At 37.3% G+C, this 19,310-nt stretch overlaps 1 protein-coding gene across 1 annotated transcript; it reads right to left on the bottom strand.

Moving 5' to 3' along the window:
* Positions 303 to 841, bottom strand: LOC109235319 (uncharacterized mitochondrial protein AtMg00810-like). Its single transcript, XM_019401385.1, has 2 exons — positions 605 to 841; positions 303 to 470 (listed from the first exon to the last, which is right to left on the bottom strand). The coding sequence occupies exons 1-2, from the start codon at positions 839 to 841 to the stop codon at positions 303 to 305; spliced, it is 405 nt and encodes a 134-aa protein (XP_019256930.1).

The raw sequence follows: 19,310 nt of genomic DNA, 5'->3' as shown, positions 1-19,310 counted from the left end.
ATTATTGTTGTTATTTTCCCGTGTCATTTCTCTACAGTTATAATGTTAGGTTAGAAGCTTGTTAGCTATGGCAGAAATGGCAAAAGAAAACCCTAAAAGGGTTGAGAGAAGAAGAGAGAGACAAGTGAGTCGGTCAAAATGTAATTGACCAAAACTAATTTTACTATTGTGTAGAGGCTACTTATATTTACAGGTGTAAATGGATAAAAACAATTATTAAAATATTTACATGTCTAAACTATAATAGATGAGGCTAAGTTATAAAAGGGCCTTCTTCTTTCCCTTATCTGATTGGGCCTGTGTCAATTGGGCTTGAGATGTATCTGGGCTAACACACCCCTCAAACTTGAGGGTGAAAACACACCAAGCTTGCAAAGTAAACCATGATGAACTTGACCAGGAAGAGCCTTGGTCATGATGTCTGCCAACTGGTTGGTGCTGGAGATAAAATGCAAAGAAATCAAACCAGTCTGCAAGCAAGCGCACACATAATGACAGTCAATCTCAATATGTTTGGCGCGCTCGTGAAAGACTGGGTTCTTGGCAATATGAAGAGCTGCATGTTTATCACAATAGATTGGAACTGGACCGAAAATGGACAAACCATGGTCATGCAGCAGTCTGAGCAACCATCAGCTAAAACTTTGCGAAGTGCTCTGTATTCAGCTTCAGTTGAAGACAAGGAGATAGTGGGCTGCTTCTTGCTTTTCCAAGAAATGGGGCTGCCACCAAGAGTAATGTAATAACCAGTGATAGATTTGCGAGAAATGGCACATGCAGCCCAATCAGAGTCAAAGTAGGATGTGAGAGACAAATCAGATGAGCTGGAGAGGAGAACCATTTTAGCTGGTTCATTAAGCAAATACATGAGAACATGTAAGGCTGCCAACATATGTGGCACTTGAGGTTTTTGAAGAAACTGACTTAAATGTTGAACTGAGAAGGAGATATAAGTCCTAGTAAGTTACAAAAAATTAAGCTTCTCAATCAATCTCCTATACAAGCTAGGATCAGAAACATGCTCCCCCATGTCTAATACCAGCTTGACAAAAGGGTCCAAACGGGTCATGACAAGAGAAAAATGTTGACAATTAAATTCATACAAGAGGGTAGAAGTGTACTTGTATTGGCTTATCACATAACCTTGAGGAAATAGAGATATTTCTAAACCAAGAAAGTAGTGAACTGAGCCCAGGTCTTTGATTTTGAATTGAGCATCCAAGAAGGACTTCAAAGAGTTCATCTCAACAACATCATTACCAGCTAGCAATATGCCATCAACATATCCAGCCACGACAATGAGAGAATTAAAGGAGACCTTGATAAATAAAGAATAATCATTCATGCTGGAAATGTAGCCTCTGGATAGCAAAGCTTCAGACAGTTTTAAAAACCACTGTCAGAAGCTTGCCTAAGGCCATAGAGGGACTTCTTGAGTCTGCAAACCAGGAGAGAAGAAGAAGAGGGGGCATACACATCAAGACCAGGTGGAACCTTCATATAAACATCTTCATGGCGATCCCCAAGAAGGAAGGTATTGTTCACATCAAGTTGAAAAATAGTCCAACCCCACTTAGCAGCTAAAGTGAGTAAGCACTTGATGGTGGTTAACTTGACAACAGGGGAAGGAGAAGGAAGTGAGGCAACAGGAGAGTCTTGGGATGTAGAAACAACAGGAGTGGGAGAAGGTGAAGGAAAGGAGGTTGTAGAATCCACAAAATTTGATGTGAAATAAGAGGGAAAGACAGAAGGATGATCAGATTTATAGGGAAAGATGTGTTTATGAAAAACCACATCCTTAGAAAAGAAAATGGAATGAGTAGTGAGATTAAGAAGTTTGTAACCCTTTTTGCCAAAGGGTACCCCAAGAATATAGAAGGAATAGCTCTTGCTTGGAATTTATCTCTGCCAAACTTAGGTGAAGTAGCAAAGCATATACATCCAAAGGATTTCAGGTGATCATAAAGTGGAGGGAGGCCATGAAGTTTCTCATAAGGGGAAAGACTCTTCAAAACAATAGAAGGAAGTCTATTTATGAGGTAAGTGGAAGATAGAACACAGTCACCCCAATATTTAAGGGGAAGGTTAGACTGAAAAAGAAGAGCCCTGGATATTTCTAATAAGTGTTTGTGTTTCCTTTCAACCACCCTATTTTGCTGAGGGGAGTGTAGGATAGTGGTCTGATGGAGAATGCCTTGGCTTGAGAAGAACTTGGTGGCTTCAGAACTGCCACCAAATTCAAAGGCATTGTCAGACCTGAAGGTTTGGACAGCTGATTTAAAATGAACTTTGATCATGACAGTAAAATCTTTAAGGACAGAAAGAGCATTGATCTTGCAAGAAAGAAGGTGAGTCCATGTGGCTCTAGTATAATCATTAATCAAAGTTGGAAAATATCTGAAGCCACTATAAGTCCTAGTGTTGTATGGACCCAAAATGTCAATATGTACTAATTGAAAAGGAGCAGAAGAGTGTATAACACTTTCAGGAAAAGGTAAATCTCTGTTGTCTTGCTAGTAGACAAACATGGCATATAAAACTTTGCTTGGAAGATACTTTATCAGACAAGAACGGAATATGATAAGGCATGTGTCCTAATCTTTGATGCCAAAACATGTCCAATTTATTAAGGCAATGCGACTGATTACAATCAAGAGTAGCATTAACATGTGTAACAACATGGCTGGACTTATCAGATACAGTTGAAATAGAATTTGGTAAAGTACTACAAGAAGAAACATTCATAGAACTAGATGGAACAAGGAAGAGGTCAGCATCTGGATGGAGATAGTACAACCTGCTTGCAGGTTTTCCAATTTCCAGTGGCCTCTTCAGAGAAGGGCCCTGTAAAGAACAAATTGTTTTGCTAAAAAGTGCTGAACAATCTAGCTGACAGATAAGCTGATGAACAAATATTAAATTAAAGTGAAAAGATGGCACAAGAAGAATATGAAGTAAAATTATATCATGTCTAAGATACAAAGATCCAGTTGATATAACTTTAGCTTTATATCCATTAGGTAAGTGACAAGAAAAAGCTTGATTAATGGTTGAACATTAAAAAGAAGATGTTTGTGTGGAGTCATGTGATTAGTAGCACCTGTATCTAAGATCCAAGGATTGACACCTAATTGAGAGGATGCACACACATGAGAACCCTCAAAATCTACAGCATACTAACTGAACAAACCTGCAAAGTGTGCAAAAGCATATTGATCTCCATCGGAGGCATCAGGTGTGGAAGTATTAGACATCTGAGCTTGTTAGAACAAGGTCATCAGTTGTTACTGCTCCTTGGTGAATCCATGGGCTGAAGTATCAGCATGCTGAGAAGTGGAAGTGACAGCAGTGGTGGGTGGACTTTCAGTCTGGACACAAGAAGCATACTTCTGACTCCTGGTGAATTTGAAATCAGCAGGGAACCCATGAAGTCTGTATTACTTGTCTACAGTGTGTCTAGGCTTCTTTCAGTACTTGCAAGAGATATTTGGAGCAGTTTTCCTGGCCTCAAAATTCACCTTTTGACTGAAGTTCCTATTTGTAGTAGAAGTGCCAGGAGACACCAAGAAAGAGGTGGCATCACCAGAGAAGTTAGGAGTATCAGAATGAGCTTATGTTTGACTCTCATCTTGCTGCAGTAGGCTATAAGCTTTGCTGATTGGTGGAAGAGGATTCATCAACATAATGGCACTCTTAATAGTTGTGTAGGACTCATTGAGATCATTAAGAAATTAAAACAACTGTTGATCCTCTATGAACTTAGGCATTGCAACACATGAACAAGTAGGACCTACATATGATGAATTCAGCTCATCCCACAAACTCCTCATTTTGGTGAAGTAAGAAGCTATATTGGAAGAGCCTTGAGTAGTAGAGCTGATCTCCCTTTGTATTTGGATGTATTTAGACCAATTTGACTGACCAAACATTTCATTTATATCTTTCCAGACTTCCTTAGCAGTTTTAAAACACATCACACTAACAACTATTTCTCTAGATACCGAATTAGTTATCAGACTTTAACCATCTCATTGCACCTTTCCCAATATGGATAATAAGGAGAGTCAGGAGTGGGTTGGTTGACTCTGCCATCCAATAGACTGAGCTTGTTCTTTGTAGAGAGGCAAGTAAGCATACTATTACGCCATAATACAAACCCACAACCACTGAATGGTACATATACCAGTTGACTCCCGGGATTATCCGAGGGATGAATATAGAAGGGATGTGAGGTATCCAAGGAAAACGAAGCAAAACCTTTGGAAGGTGAAGTAGAGTTAACATCATCTATAACACTATCCATTTTCAGCAGTAACTAAAGCTAACACTAAGAAACTACAACAGTATGTTGAAGTAATCAAAGATAGATCCAAATCAAGTACATGCAATAAACATCAACAATGAAAAATAACAAGGCTTGTGATTAGGAGTAACAACAATACCGACCTTCTTTTGAAAATCCGAAGAAGTAAGGTCTTGTACAACCATGAACCCTAGGTAGAGAAATACAGCAGAAACTCTCGAATAACTTAAAGATTATTGGCGATTCAAGCACGAAAAGTCGAATAAACGTGGAGATTGAAAGAATCCCCAAATTTCACGAACGTACTCTGAACGTCGACGATCAGAATCAATCCATGACGATTTCAAACAAGGTTACCATTGGAAGAAAGCTTGCGACGAGAAGAATCTATATTCCTGCTCTGATTTTGTGTTAGGTTAGAAGCTTGTTAGCTATGGCGGAAATAGTAGAAGAAAACCCTAGAAGGGTTGAGAGAAGAAGAGAGAGATGAGTGAGTCGGTCAAAATGTAATTGACCAAAACTAATTTTATTATTGTGTAGAGGCTATTTATATTTATGGGTGTAAAGGGAGAAAAACAATTGTAAATATATTTACATGTTTAACTATAACAGATGTGGCTAAGAGTTGTAAAAGGGCCTTCTTCTTTCCCTTATCCGATTGGGCCTGAGATGTATCTGGGCTAACATATAATAAATTAATTTACTTTATTTTCTGCATTGCCAAATTAAATTTATTGTCTATACTCACGTGTTATCATAAAACATTTTATATTTATAGCGTGAAAAGTTATAACACTATAACAACAAACAGAAATCTCATTATCAACAAATTTGGAATCCTCAGAGAGGAATGAGATTTGTTTTTCACCCTGAATAGAGAATGGATAGCCGACCCTTAGCAGGGGCGGATGTAGTCCTATAGCAATATGATCAATTAAACTTATATTTTTCGACGTATAGTACAAATTTATGTGAAAAAACTCACTGATATCGAAATAAATTGTAGATATGGAATCATGATAATAGGCTATATTCATGTAGTTCAGTGACCATTTACGCCCCAACTTAGCTATGCTTTGTTGTTATATGAAGGCTAAATGACAAAAAATGGCTCTAATTATGAATTTTGTGCTTTGCAGGCAAGTCTTGATTATGAGGACATTGAACAGTGTTTGGAGCTAATTTGGAGCAAGGAAAGCCAATCGGAGGTGAATGCGCTTGAAAGAAGAAGGAAAAAAATAGAAAACAACTGAACTTCATGAGCGCGGCCAAGCGCGGGCGCGCTCCAGCCGCGCTCGTCAGGCAGAATAAAACGTGATATGCGCGGCCACGCTCGTCACCTCGAGGAAAATTATTTTCAGGGGTAATTTCGTAACTTCGGGGGCAACTCTCCTTAACGTATAAGAAGCCCAGGTCGCCCAAAGAGGAGGTATCAAGGTTTTTGAAGGATTATCGAAGGCAAGAAGAGGCAAGAGGCAAGGCAGAAGATTTGGCATAGAGTTTTACCTTTCTTCCTCTTGTTTTGATCATTAATGATGAATTTTACTGTTGTGATTGAGATAACGATTATGCGTAGCTAAACATTTAATCTAGGGTTTTGATGGAACCTCTTGGAGGATGAATTTCTGATATGTTAATATAGATTTGCCTTAATAATTTCTCTGTTTGTTCAACTATATTGTGATTGCTGTTGATTGAAGGGCCCTCAATCGGTTGCGCCTATTTAGTATGCATTACTCGGGGGAGAGTGTATATTTAGGCAGTTGTTGAACAACCCCACTCCTAACGTATATGAGGGATCAATATGAAGGGTTTAAAGGTGGGATTAGGGATAACGAAACCTTGGGTGCGATCAAAGTGAGCTATAACTAAGGCCAGGTAGCATAATTCGAGAGAATATGTCTAGTATATTGTTGTAATTACTCGGTAGAGAGTTACGACAGTTAGAGTGCTCATGATCGATAGAGAAGATTTAGGCAAATTTATAGCAAACACAGCGGAAAGGATTCCGACAAGAGGGGAAATCATAACCTTAGACCTTTCTCATTCTAGCTTACAATCAGTCTATAACTAGTCTTTAGTTACTGCATTTTTATTACATAATATCTAGTTAATAAACATCCAAATCGTTAATCAAATATCTCTGAAGATTGAATACGTGAATTTCTGTGAGTCCAATAGTTGTGGTTGATAGGTTAATTCCCTGTGGGATTCGACTCCGGACTTGTTAACCGGAATATATTTGCAGCGACCGCTTTGTCCTTTTTATAAGGCATAGTTGGGCGTGATCAAATTTTGGCGCCGTTGCCGGGGACTTAAGGTGTTATTTATTGTAGTTAAAAAGAAGTGCAAAAATTTTTAGTGTAGTCAATTTTCTTCAATTTAAACTGATCATTGAAATTCTAACGTTTGTAGTCGTGGTTGTCACAGGTGCATGCCTAGAAACTCCTCAAGAACTGGAGAATTGTGTGAAGCATTATCAGATCTTGAAAAGGTGTTCAAGGCATTGAACCGTGCAAACAGGAAAGGCAAACAACAACAAAACTCAACCGAAAGAATTGAACTAGACATGGAAGACGATAATCTAAATAACAGGGACAACGTGAATGACCCAAATGATCAAGGGGTGGCACCTCTTGTGCCAGAAGCAGCACTATATGACTGGGCACAACCCACAACTGGCAACTTAGAAACTGCTATTGAAGTCCCCCAGATACAAGCAGACTCATTCCAGATCACAAATAGCATGCTACATCTGTTGCAGAACAAGGGACTATTCTCTGGGTCATACATTGAAGATCCTCAGCAATATCTAAAGAACTTTCTCTCAATCTATGCCATGGAGAGATAGCACAATGTTACACCGGAAGCAATACGTTTGTTTTTATTTCCATTCTATGTGACAGGATCAGCCCAGACTTGGCTTAATTCACTCCCCATCAACTCCATCACTACTTGGGAGGAATTAGTCAAGCAATATTTGAGCAAATTTCATCCACCCAACAAGACTGCTCAATAAATTGATGAGATATTGAGCTTCAAACAGAGACCATTGAGACGCTACATGAAACGTGGGAAAGATTCAAGGGTCTGCTGGTTGCATGTCCACATCATGGTATTCCAGAGCAGATGTTGGGGCAGAGATTTTACATGGGTCTAGCAGATACTTTGAAAGCTAATGTTGATGCTTCAGCAGGTTGAGCATTTTTGAGCAAGACATTCAGAGAGAGCAAGATCCTGCTTGACAAGATGGCACAAAGCTCAGGATGGACAACAAGGAACACTCCAATCACTCATGTGGTTCACTTAGTGGCTCTAGACCCAGCTAACTCCATAGCTGAAAATATGGCTACTTTGATGACACAAATGAGCATCCTCACCAAAAAGGTGGAAGAATCAGGCCAGAAGCAGCAGGTACACATAGTTGATGCAACTAATGGGGGTTTGTGCACATCATGCATTAATCAGCCATATGTCTGCTCATGGAGTGCTGAAGGTGAGAATCAACAATATCAGGAGAACGTGAATTATGTGGCCAACTACGGGTGACCGAGACCAGGTGGTCAGAATTGGGGTCAGCAGAATCAACAATACAGGCCAGCTCAGCAGTAGTACAATAACAACAATAATCATGGGGCTATGCGACCACAGGGGCAAATGGTGCCTTACCAAAGGCAACAAGGGTACAACCAGCAAAATCAGCAGCAGGCTTATTAACAACCTCTACAACAACAGATTGTGAGGCATGAAGATGGGTTTGTTAAACTCGAGGGTATGATGCAACAAGTGATTGGGTCCACTAGAAAGCTAGCTGACAGAGTAAACTCACATGAGTCAGCGATTAAAAATATTGAGATCCATCTAGGATAGATTTCCATGGCCCTAAATAATCGTCCTCATGGGACGTTACCTGCAGACACCCAAATCAATACGAAAGAGCAGGGCCCGAAGTAGCTGATGGCAGTGAGTCTCCGAAATGGTAGGGACTTATATATGGAGCAAGAAATGGCTCGCGAAAGCAGGCCTGCTGAGACACTGGTGTCAGTACCCATTGAAGTAGATGATTCAGCAGGTTTAACTGAGGTGACGGTACAGAATGCGCAAGAGAACACCAACAAAGAAGAAGAGGTTGTGAAAGAGACTGAAGCTGCACCGAAACCGACAGTAGAAGCAGTGCTTGAACAAGAGAAAAACCAAATTACAGGGAAGAAGCGACCTCCAGCACCATTCCCACAGAGGTTGGCTAAGTACCAAAAAGATGANGGACGAGGAAGGTAGTCTAAAAAGCACAAAGGAATGGAATATGCATCATCGGATTTACAGGCCTGCCCATCCCTACCAGACCGAAGTGAAGGAAACAAAGCACCAACAGGAGCTTGGGTAGCCCCGGCTAACATGCAGAAGATAACAAGCTCGGAAGGAATATCTCAACATCAAATGCCAGCTGCAGATCTGGAAAAGGAAGTAGTTCCTATTGTCAATGGAACAACAGCTCAAACTGGAGGAGCACAGAGGAAGTTACAACTGGAATCTGAACCAAAACCAGCTAAGGCATGGTCGATGCTGTTTGAGGAGAACAAATTGGCAAAAAAAGGTATGGATCTGAAATTCATACCACCTACTATTGTGGAGGGTGAGGTGATTATTGAACTTATACAAGAGGATATCGATAGTGAAATCAATAAGTGGAAATATGCAGCAATAGTGTATGTCATAGGGGGATCACCTTCGATTGGGGCTATGGAGAGGTTTATTGCAGGACAAGGGGAGTTCTCAAAGAAACCAAAAGTATACTGTCATAATACGGGCTATTTTGTGATCAATTTCTCATGTCTGGAGGAAAGGGATAGGGTGATATACTCAGGACCACATATGCTTAACAACAGACCAGTTATTATGAAGGCTTGGACTACTGGCTTCGACTTTGATGCTGAGGACCTGAAGACAATTCCTATCTGGATAAAGCTGCCTAACTTACCTTTGTGTTGTTGGAGTGCTAATGCATTAAGCAAAATTGGTAGTGGTTTTGGCCAGCCAATATATGCTGATGCTTGTACTTCAAATAATGAGAGAATCTCTTATGTAAGGATATTGATAGAAGTGGATGTGACAAAGGAATTACCAAATACTGTTAAATAAAGATCCAAAGGGCAGAATTATGGCACAGGAGATATGGTATGATTAGAAACCTACATATTGGTCAAAATGTATGCAAATAGGCCACAACTGTCAACAAAAACAAAACAATACAGGAGGAGGTGAGAGGAAACCAGAACAACAACAACTGAAGATCATGACAAAGCAGAGGACTGAGTGGAGACCTATCAATAAAGAAGCTGGAATACAAAACCAACATCAGCAGGTGGTAGAAAAAGATATTGAAAAGCAACAAGTGAACAATGATAAAGAAGATGGGAATAGAGATGAATGGCAACAAGTTAAAAGCAAATCTGCAGCTAAAGGACAAAGAACACAAGGAACTGGGCAATGTATTCAAGTTCTGAATGGCTTCAATAGCTTAGTGGAAACAGGACAAGAATAAGAAGCAAGGGAAATTGCTGAATGTAGTACAAGTAGAGGGGTGGAGGTGGAGAGGATGGGACAAAAACCTGTAAATTCAATATGATAGTCACATGGAATGTAAGGGGGTTTAATAAAGTGTTTAAGCACAAGGAGTTAAAGGTGTTTATGAAGGATAATAAAGTAGATATGATAGCAGTGTGTGAACATAGAGTAAAAGATACAAGAGCAGCAAAAATAATAGAGAAAATACTACCTGGATGGGAATGGAGTCATAATGTATCTAATACTTGCAAAGGTAGAATATGGGTAATATGGAATCCAAGTGTGCTGCAATATACAATGCTAGAGAAACATGCTCAGATTATACATGGCAGTGTGAAGATTCTGAATAATAATAAGGAGTTCTATTTCTCAGCAATATATGGCCTATACAGCATACAGGACAGGAAATCATTGTGGGGAGTAATTAGAAATATAACAGGGCAATGCATGAGACCTTGGCTGCTGATGGGAGATTTCAACTCTATTCTAGGGGCTGAGGACAGAATGCATGGAAGTGAAGTGCAGGATAATGAAATAAGGGATTTCAAGGAAGCCATAGAAGATTGTAGTTTGGCAGAACTACCAACAGTGGGAAGGACGTATACATGGACAAATGGGCATGTATTTAGCAGGATCGATAGAGCAATAGTAAATGACAGCTGGATGATTAATATGCCTCCTCATCAAGTTCAAATACTGAATCCTATATTTTCAGACCACTCTCTACTGGGAATTGAGATAGAGGTAAGGAGGGATAACAAGAAGAGACCCTTTAAGTTCTATAATTGAATGGCTGATCACCCTGAGTTTGGAAAGATTGTGGAAAATAACTGGACAATGAGGAATGGGAGTATGGAAGCTATATGGAGGAACCTAAAATCTGTAAAAGCTGCTTTGAAACAACTAAATAATAGGGAGTTCAAGAATGTCAAAGAGAAGATAAATACCATAAGGAAGGAATTGAATGATATCCAAGACAGAATGAAGAGTGCTAACACTACAAGTACTTTGTTTGAAGAGGAAAAAGAACTACTATTACAACTAGAAAAATGGGATAAAATAGAGGAGTCCATTTATAAGCAAAAGTCAAGAGTGCAATGGCTAAAACTGGGAGATACTAATAGTGCCTATTTCTTTGCTAGCATGAAAGGGAGGAAAGCACAGAATCAAATTACAAAGCTCACTAACAATAAAGGGGAGATGTTGACAGATGGAAGGAGTATTGAAGCAGAAGTGACTGAATTCTATAAAACTCTGTTGGGAACTGCAAACGGAAGTATACTAGCTATTCACCCTGGATGGATAAGCAACGGGCCACTACTAACTAGAAGTCAGCAGTTACAACTCATTACTCCTTTCACAAAGGAAGATGTAATGGATGCACTAAGAGGTATATATGACATGAAAGCACCAGGAAGAGATGTGTTTAATACATGTTTCTTTAAAAGAGCCTGGCAGATCATTGGTGATGATATTGTTGCTGCAGTAATGGAGTTCTTCACTATAGGAAAAATGTATAAACCTATCAATACCACCGTAGTCACTCTTATTCCTAAAGTGAAAAACCTAAGCTCAATCAAAGAGTATAGACATATTTCTTGCTGCACTACAATCTATAAAATCATTTCCAAAATGATAACAGACAAATGGAGGCAAGTGATGAATACATTGGTAGATGAGAGCCAAGCAGCTTTTGTGCCAGGAAGAGGATTGATAGATAATGTACTGCTCAGTCATGAACTAATTAAAAGCTATGGTAGGAAAGGGATATCACCAAGATGCATGATCAAGATAGACATGCAAAAGGCATATGATTCAATTGAATGGGCATTTTTGGAACAGGTTTTAACTGGGCTATGCTTTCCTAGAACATTTATAGGATGGATTATGGAGTGTCTCAAAATCATATCATACTCCATCTCTGTCAATGGGAGCCCTACTACTCCATTTGAAGCAAAAAGGGGGGTGAGACAGGGTGATCCAGTGTCACCATTATTATTTATATTAGCAATGGAGTACCTGACTAGAAGTCTGAAACAGCTGAAGGAGGAGCCTAATTTCAACTATCATCCAAGATGTGAGAAACTAAACATTATACAGCTTAGTTTTGCAGATGATTTGCTGCTATTCTGGAGAGGAGATGGGGTGTCTATACAGCTACTGTGTGAATGTTTCAACAAATTTTCAAAAGCTTCTGGACTTGTTGCAAATCAGAGTAAAAGTTGTATGTATTTTGGTGGTGTTCCAGCAGATATACAGCAGGACATTATTCAAGCTACTGGTTTTACCATTGGTGCAATTCCCTTCAGATACTTAGGAGTACCTCTGAGCTCCAAAAGATTATCTGTGAGCCAATGCCAACCCTTACTAGACAAAATGCCGGGGAAAATCAAACAATGGATAACTAAATTCTTAAGCTATGCAGGAAGATTACAACTGATAAAGAGTGTACTAATTGCCATCCAAAACTTCTGGTCACAGGTCTTTCCTCCGCCAAAGAAAATAATACAGATGGTTGAAGGGATCTGTAGAAGGTTCCTCTGGACTGGAGATACAAATGCAAGTAAGAAAGCTCTGGTAGCTTGGGAGAAAATTTGCAGGCCTAAATCTAAAGGTGGACTGAACATAACTGATCTCAGCATATGGAATAGAGCAGCCTTAATAAAACACCTCTGGAATGTATGTATGAAGAAGGACAAAGTATGGATAAGGTGGGTGCATGTTTACTACATAAAGGGGAAAACTCCATGGCAAGTAGAAGTGAAGCAAGCTTCATAGATAGTCAGGAAAATACTACAGGCTGGGAAATATATAAATGAAGCAAGGTTGGATATTGAGAAGGTGTTAGGAACTAAAACATACTCTATTAGGGCAGTGTACAATCAACTGAGAGGAGATTTCCCAAAAGAGGATTGGAGCAGATTCATATGTAATAACAAAAGTTGTCCAAGATGGAAATTCATATTATATCTTGCTATATAAGAGAAATTATCACCAAAGACAGGTTGAGCAGCTGGGGACTACAAGTTGATCTTGAAATGTTCAATTTATGAGCAAGAGTTGGAGAGCCATCAGCATGTTTTCTTTATATGCAGATTCTCAACAGAAGTATGGGGGAAGCTATTAACATAGATATGATTGACACGAAGAATAACTGGTTGGAAGGAAGAACTAAAATGGACAACAGATCACATGAAGGGGAAAGGGTCGAAAACCATACTATACAGAATGTGTATCACAAATGTTGTCTATCAAATTTGGATGGAACGGAACAGAAGAATTTTTCAACAGAAAAAGAGGAGCAGTGAAGCTATCACAAGGCAGATAATACAGGAGATACATTGTATAGGGAGTAGAGACAATAGCTTAAGGAATGAACTTCAAAAACTAAATTTCTATCCTTAGGAGTTGTTAGAATAGAAGGAGTTTACTGAGTTTGGAGCTGCATGTCCAAACTCAGATACGAAATACCTGTACATATTTACTTGGTAATAAAAATTGTTTAATTACCAAAAAAAAGAAACTCCTTTTTTCTCAATTTGATTGCTTCCTTTTTAATTAGATTACTTCCTCGGTTCCAATTTACGTGAACCTATTTTCTTTTTGGTCCGTTTAAAAAAGAATGACCCCTTTCTAAATTTGATAATAATTTAGCTTAAACTTATAATTCTACCCTTAATGAGAGGTTTTTATAACCACACAAATACTCTGGTCCCTTTTTGACTTGTTTAGGACCACAAATTTCAAAAGTCTCCATTTTTTCTTAAACTCCGTGCCCAGTCAAACAGGTTCACATAAATTGGAACGGAGGGAGTATATACTTTTGGCTAGTGTCATGTAAAAGAAGTGTCCGTACTATCTATGAACCCTCGAATGTCTATCTAAATCAAACAACAAATGCAAAAGACATTCTCCAAAACAATTAAGTTTCATGCTTCTCCTGGGAAACTGATACATACTCCCTCTGTTTCAATTTAGATGACACATTTTCCTTATTAGTGCGTTCCAAAAAAATGACACATTTCTACAATTGGAAATAATTTGACTTTAAACTCTTCATTTTACCAATTTTACCCTTAATGAGAAGCTTTTATAACCACACAAATGTCATGGCCGCACAAATTTTACCCCTTAAGCTTTTAATACCACAAGTTTCAAAAGTCTTTTTTTTTTCTACCTCATCTAAATTAAAACAGAAGAAGTATACACCAATCAAACTTTTGTAGCTTGCCAAAAGAAGCCAATTATAGACTGCTCCTAGCATTAAGCAAATGTCCACTTGCCCACTTATCAGCTATTCAAATTTGGAAATCTTAACTCTCAATGAAAACTTACGTTTTGCTTTTCTAAAAAGGGCATATCGGTGCACCAAAGAATCTCGTATTTATGCAGGATTCTGGGAAATGTCACATTCTTAGGAGTGTGGTGTAGATAGTTTACCATAGATGCTGCCACGCTTGAATTCGTAACCTATACTGCTATATATTTTTCTTTTTCTGCTTTCTTTAATTATTTTTCTCCTTTTGTGACTCCAGGTTGGATGAAAACCCATTTTAAACTTTTAACTATCAATCTTACATTATTAATCCTAACAAGTTGTTGATTTGGGTGTCCATATCTATTTACTACTAGATAGCATGAGGCGGGCAGACAAAATTTAGACGTATTGAATTCTACTACTATAGAAATCGAGCTACTGACTGTTTATTTAACCCTGAGTCCCTGATTATATAACTCCAAGAGCCCCACATCATTATACAACTCTTTATCAGTTTGAAGAGCTAAAACATACACTCTTTCCATTTTGATGTTATAAATTATTTTCAGTCTTGAAGTGAAATTACAACTCCAAGAATTCCCTCACAGTAAGACGGCTGCAGAAAGTAAAGTAAACTTTCTTTTGATTTATAATATTTTCTTCAGATGGTGCACTTCAAATTTTGGAATCTTAATTGGGGGCGCAGCGTCCCTCGCAGCTTCTTATTTACATCTGCCAGTTGCAGCTCGTGAAAAGTTTTTTACTTAATTATTTCTATCTTTCTATAGCATGTGAACACGTGCATATATATACCACTCAATACCTTTTCTAGAATTTCATGTCTTTTATTTTTCCTAATTAAGTGCTCCCTCCGGTCCAAAATAAGTGATTTTTTTGGATATTTTCACACAAATTAAAAAATTCACCTTTTAGCATTAATTAGCAATGGAATTGACCATATTAACCTTTACTATCTCACATAAACACTCCTAACACATATTCCAACACCATTTACTTCAAGGACAATGTAGGAAAAAAATAATTAATTCATTCTTGAAATCTGGAAAAATCACTTATTTTGGACCACAAGAAAAAGGCCAAAAAATCACTTATTTTGAACCGGAGGGAGTAGTGCTTAGTTCGGTCCACTAACCCAAAAAAGAAACACATACATGCATAATTACATGCATGATATTTTATAGTATATTTAAGGCAAAATATATAGTTTACTCATCAAACTTGCAGCGAAATCCCTGTTACACATTTCTCTTTCACGGGAAACTTCTTATAACTCAACCTTTCAAAAGTGTATCTAAGATACACCACTTTTGTACTTCACCAATTTTTCAAATAACGTGAAAGTCACGCCCTAATAGGGTCGTGACACGTGTCATTGACTTTAAAAAGGGAAAAAAATATTAGAAATTAAAATTAAAACTCATCTTCTTCGTCTTTCTATTTTGTATCTTAAGCACCATTATTGCTACTACCATGGTTCTTTGTAAGAAAGTTTCCAACACCAAAATTCAACCACACTATCTAAACAACTAGCCGAAAATAATCGAGCAACAAATTAAGTTCAATAACCCAATAATCAACAAGACTCAATTGAATTTTCAAGCTTTTTTCGATATCCCAACAATGGTGGATTCTAGATTTTTTTCGTCAAACCTTCAATACTAATGTTAAAGCTTTTTAATCTATCACAAATAAATAGTTTTCACAATATTTGAACAATAAACCAACAAAATGCACTCAATTTTAGATCTAAAACTGATATGTTCTTTCAAATATTCTACTTGGGGAAGAAAATGAGGGGAAGGGTGGTGAGGAAGAAGATCAGAGGGAGAGTTCCTGTAGGGAGGGAAGACAAAAAATGGGATTTTTGCGGGCTTCACGCGCTTTTTTTGTGTGTAAACACGCAAGTGCTATCTGGTCAAAAGTAGTGTGTCTTAGGCACACTTTTGAAAGGTTGATTGTGTAAAAGATTTTCCGTAAAAGAGAGGTGTGTAACATGGATTTCGCTGCAAGGTTGATGGGTAAACTATGTATTTTTTCTATATTTAAGTTTTATGCACTAATAACGTATAAATTCTTTTCATTTTCAGTTAAGTTGACTTATAACAACGAATAGTTAACTCTTTAAAACAAGTCTTACATACATGGTAACCTAAAAAAGAAAATAATAACTTATTATAACCGATTAAATTGGACTGATAATTGTCAATGTATATTAATTATTTGTAACTTAGGTTCTATATATAGAGAGAGAGTGGGGCTAACATTTTAATGAGAGGTATATTTGATATTGAAGTGGAGAATAAACGGAGGTCAAAAGTTTTCACTAGCGTAATATAAGGCAGATGCATATGATTCGCCCTGAAACTAAACGAGACGCTCTATTTCATTGCAAAAGAATAAATCTTTGTGCTGATATTTATGAAGGTGTACTTTAACACTTGTCAAATTTACAGAATGAAGCTTCATATATAATGGGGACAATGACTTGTAGCTGTTTTTATATATATGCGGCGAATGGTAGATGCTATATATCCGATCCTCCAAAGAAAAATCTAGAAGAATTGGAAAAACAGTTGTAAATCATAAGCACTGTTTCAAGAATCCACATTGGATGGACCAAATTTAATAAGTATGCCTCGGCTAGCCACTTCTCAATCAAATTATCGAATAAGTCCTTTTAATTCTTACGTCTCAAATTATTTGAATTTTAGAAAGAAAAAAGAATAAGCAAACATTTGTCTTAATCTATCAATACTATTCAAATTAGTGGAATATCAATTAAGTGAGACGTATAAGAAGAGATAGCTAGAGCCGAAATATGCTCTTATAGTTAAGATTATTAAATATCTCTACTCAAAGAAAAAGACCTAATTCTAGATTTCCAATTTAATACAATTCCTAGTCCTTCACAACTTAAACTATATTGAAGCATCCCGATTGTACACATTCTGCTAGTAGTGTTTCTAATGTTGAAAACTATAAAGAAAAATGTATTAGAATATATACTTATCTTTTAGGGAACTTTTCCCCAGGTGGGGTGGGGTGGGGTTGCATTTTGAGGGCTGGAGTTTTTTCTCCTATTTTTTCAATTTAATTTATCCTAAGCAATTTATAAAAACAAAAACAAACTTTTTAATATAATTCTTGTTGTTGGTCAAAAAATCAGAGAAAACTTGGACCCATTAACATAACAAAAATTTGGACCCTAAACTCCTAGATAGCTACGTGAATAGATTTGGACAATCAAGACCTGAGACGAAAATGAGAGAGCGGGGTTTGTTGGCAGTAAGTGGACAAGTTTATTCTCCGAATATACCATTCAACTATTTTTAGTGCCATAGACTCCCCTTGGTAGGATTGGATTAGGAACATTGACTCACATTACACCAACCACAAAACACATATTATCCACTTAAAAAATGAATAACCAATGTGTTAAAATTTATATTTTTAAAAACTCAAATTAGGATCCTAACAGTGATCATACTATATTCATATTATCCGACGGTTAACTTCTGTTCGTATTAAATATGAGTTAGGTTAGATTGAATTTTCATCCGTTTTTGCATTATTTTCGACCTGTCCGTATCTGACCCTACCCCGTTTGCAATCCCTATATGTAGTTACAAGTCATTTAGTCAACTTTGCTTGGAAATGAATCCTTATCAATTAGTCTTCACGTTCTCCACTCTAGAGTACTTGTGGCTTGTGTGATGTGTCATTATTGTGATACTCAAAAGCCCTAGTTTTTATGGCCTAATTATAGTTTCGGAAATTAAAAGATCATAATGCGTGGAGGATAGGTTAGTTTTTCTGGTCACACTCTGGCCATTGGAAATTAGTGTTGCACCCTTTTAGAACACAATCAATGAAAAAGAAGAAAGTGATAGCAGAAAAGAAAGAAAAAACAAGGGGTTGCTCCAAATCTCCATTGAATGCAACTTGTTGGGATTTGCAAAATCCATGTGATAAACAAAAGGACTAAGGGTCAAATATACTCATGTAGTATGAGAAAAAATTTTAATATACATTCGTTATATTTTGGATCCAAATATACTCCGGTTGTAATACTATTGGTTCAAATATGCCCTTCTTTTGTTAAGTTTTTTCAAGGTGGACATGTAATCTTACGTGACACTAATATTTGATGAGGTAGATGCCACATAGCATGCCACCTCAGCGCCCCTAATTTATAGTATATAAAAGACTATAATTTGAAATTGCAATATTTTCATGGTAGCGGTAATGGTGGCAATATTGGTGGAGGGGAAGGAAATATTAGTGGTGGAAAACAAATAGAAGGGAGGGGTAAAATGGGATAGGGGCGAAGAGGTGGCAAGCCGCGTGCCATCCACCTCATCAAATGTCAGTGTCACGTAGAATTGGATGTCCACTTTGGACAAACTTAACGGAAAAGAAGTATATTTGAACTAATATAATATAACGACAGGGGTATATATAAACTCAACGTATATAACGAGAGATAAATTTAAATCTTTTCTTATAGTACATGGATATATTTGACCATTTTCCGTAAATAAAATATAATCGTGAATCCAAACCCATTGTAGAAGCCAACCAGATATAGTCTAATCAATATTTAGTTGGCAAATATTTTCAAAGAAGATCATGTGTAAATTTTTAACATCAGGTTTTTTCATTACTCCTATAAACAAGTGTTTATTTTTCGTTTGTAAGCACCTCAAGTCACTGAGAAAGATCTACTAAGGGGTATTATAGTGAAGTTTTCTTTTGAGTGTATTAGCCTCGAGAATTTTGTAAAAATCGAGTACTCATTAATTGAGTTAGGCGTAAGATATACGTTACCTTTGACTCCACTTGTAAAATTAGAGGCGGCTCAACAAAATTGGTGGCCTAAAGTCAAACCTTGATGAGTGGCCTTAAGTTGTTTTTTCTTAAAAAAAAATTTAAAACCATCTTACCTCTTTAAAGTTAACATTATTATATAAATTTATAGGCATTTAGAAAAGAAGCAAGTCTTTTTATACGATTGCGTATATTGATTAGAATATTATCTTTTATTTGTTTTATCTTTCTTTAATACTTTTAGTTCAAAAAATAAGTCTAAACCATCAATATCTTTTGTCGTTAAAGCAATGTATTTCCAAAATCTCGTCACCTAGTTATATCAAATTCTTATAC

Source organism: Nicotiana attenuata, chromosome 1 (genome assembly GCF_001879085.1).
Source record: "Nicotiana attenuata strain UT chromosome 1, NIATTr2, whole genome shotgun sequence".
Classification (NCBI taxonomy): domain Eukaryota; kingdom Viridiplantae; phylum Streptophyta; class Magnoliopsida; order Solanales; family Solanaceae; genus Nicotiana; species Nicotiana attenuata.
Note: the sequence above shows the minus strand (reverse complement) of the source record. Positions and strands in the feature narration are given on the sequence as shown.

Excerpts from the sequence above, each read along its gene's own strand:
- LOC109235319 (XM_019401385.1), bottom strand. The coding sequence starts at position 841 with ATGGTTCTCCTCTCCAGCTCATCTGATTTGTCTCTCACATCCTACTTT. Across the intron at positions 471-604 it reads CAGACTGCTGCATGACCATG|ACTGGTTTGATTTCTTTGCA; the intron begins GTTTGTCCATTT and ends GCTTGCTTGCAG.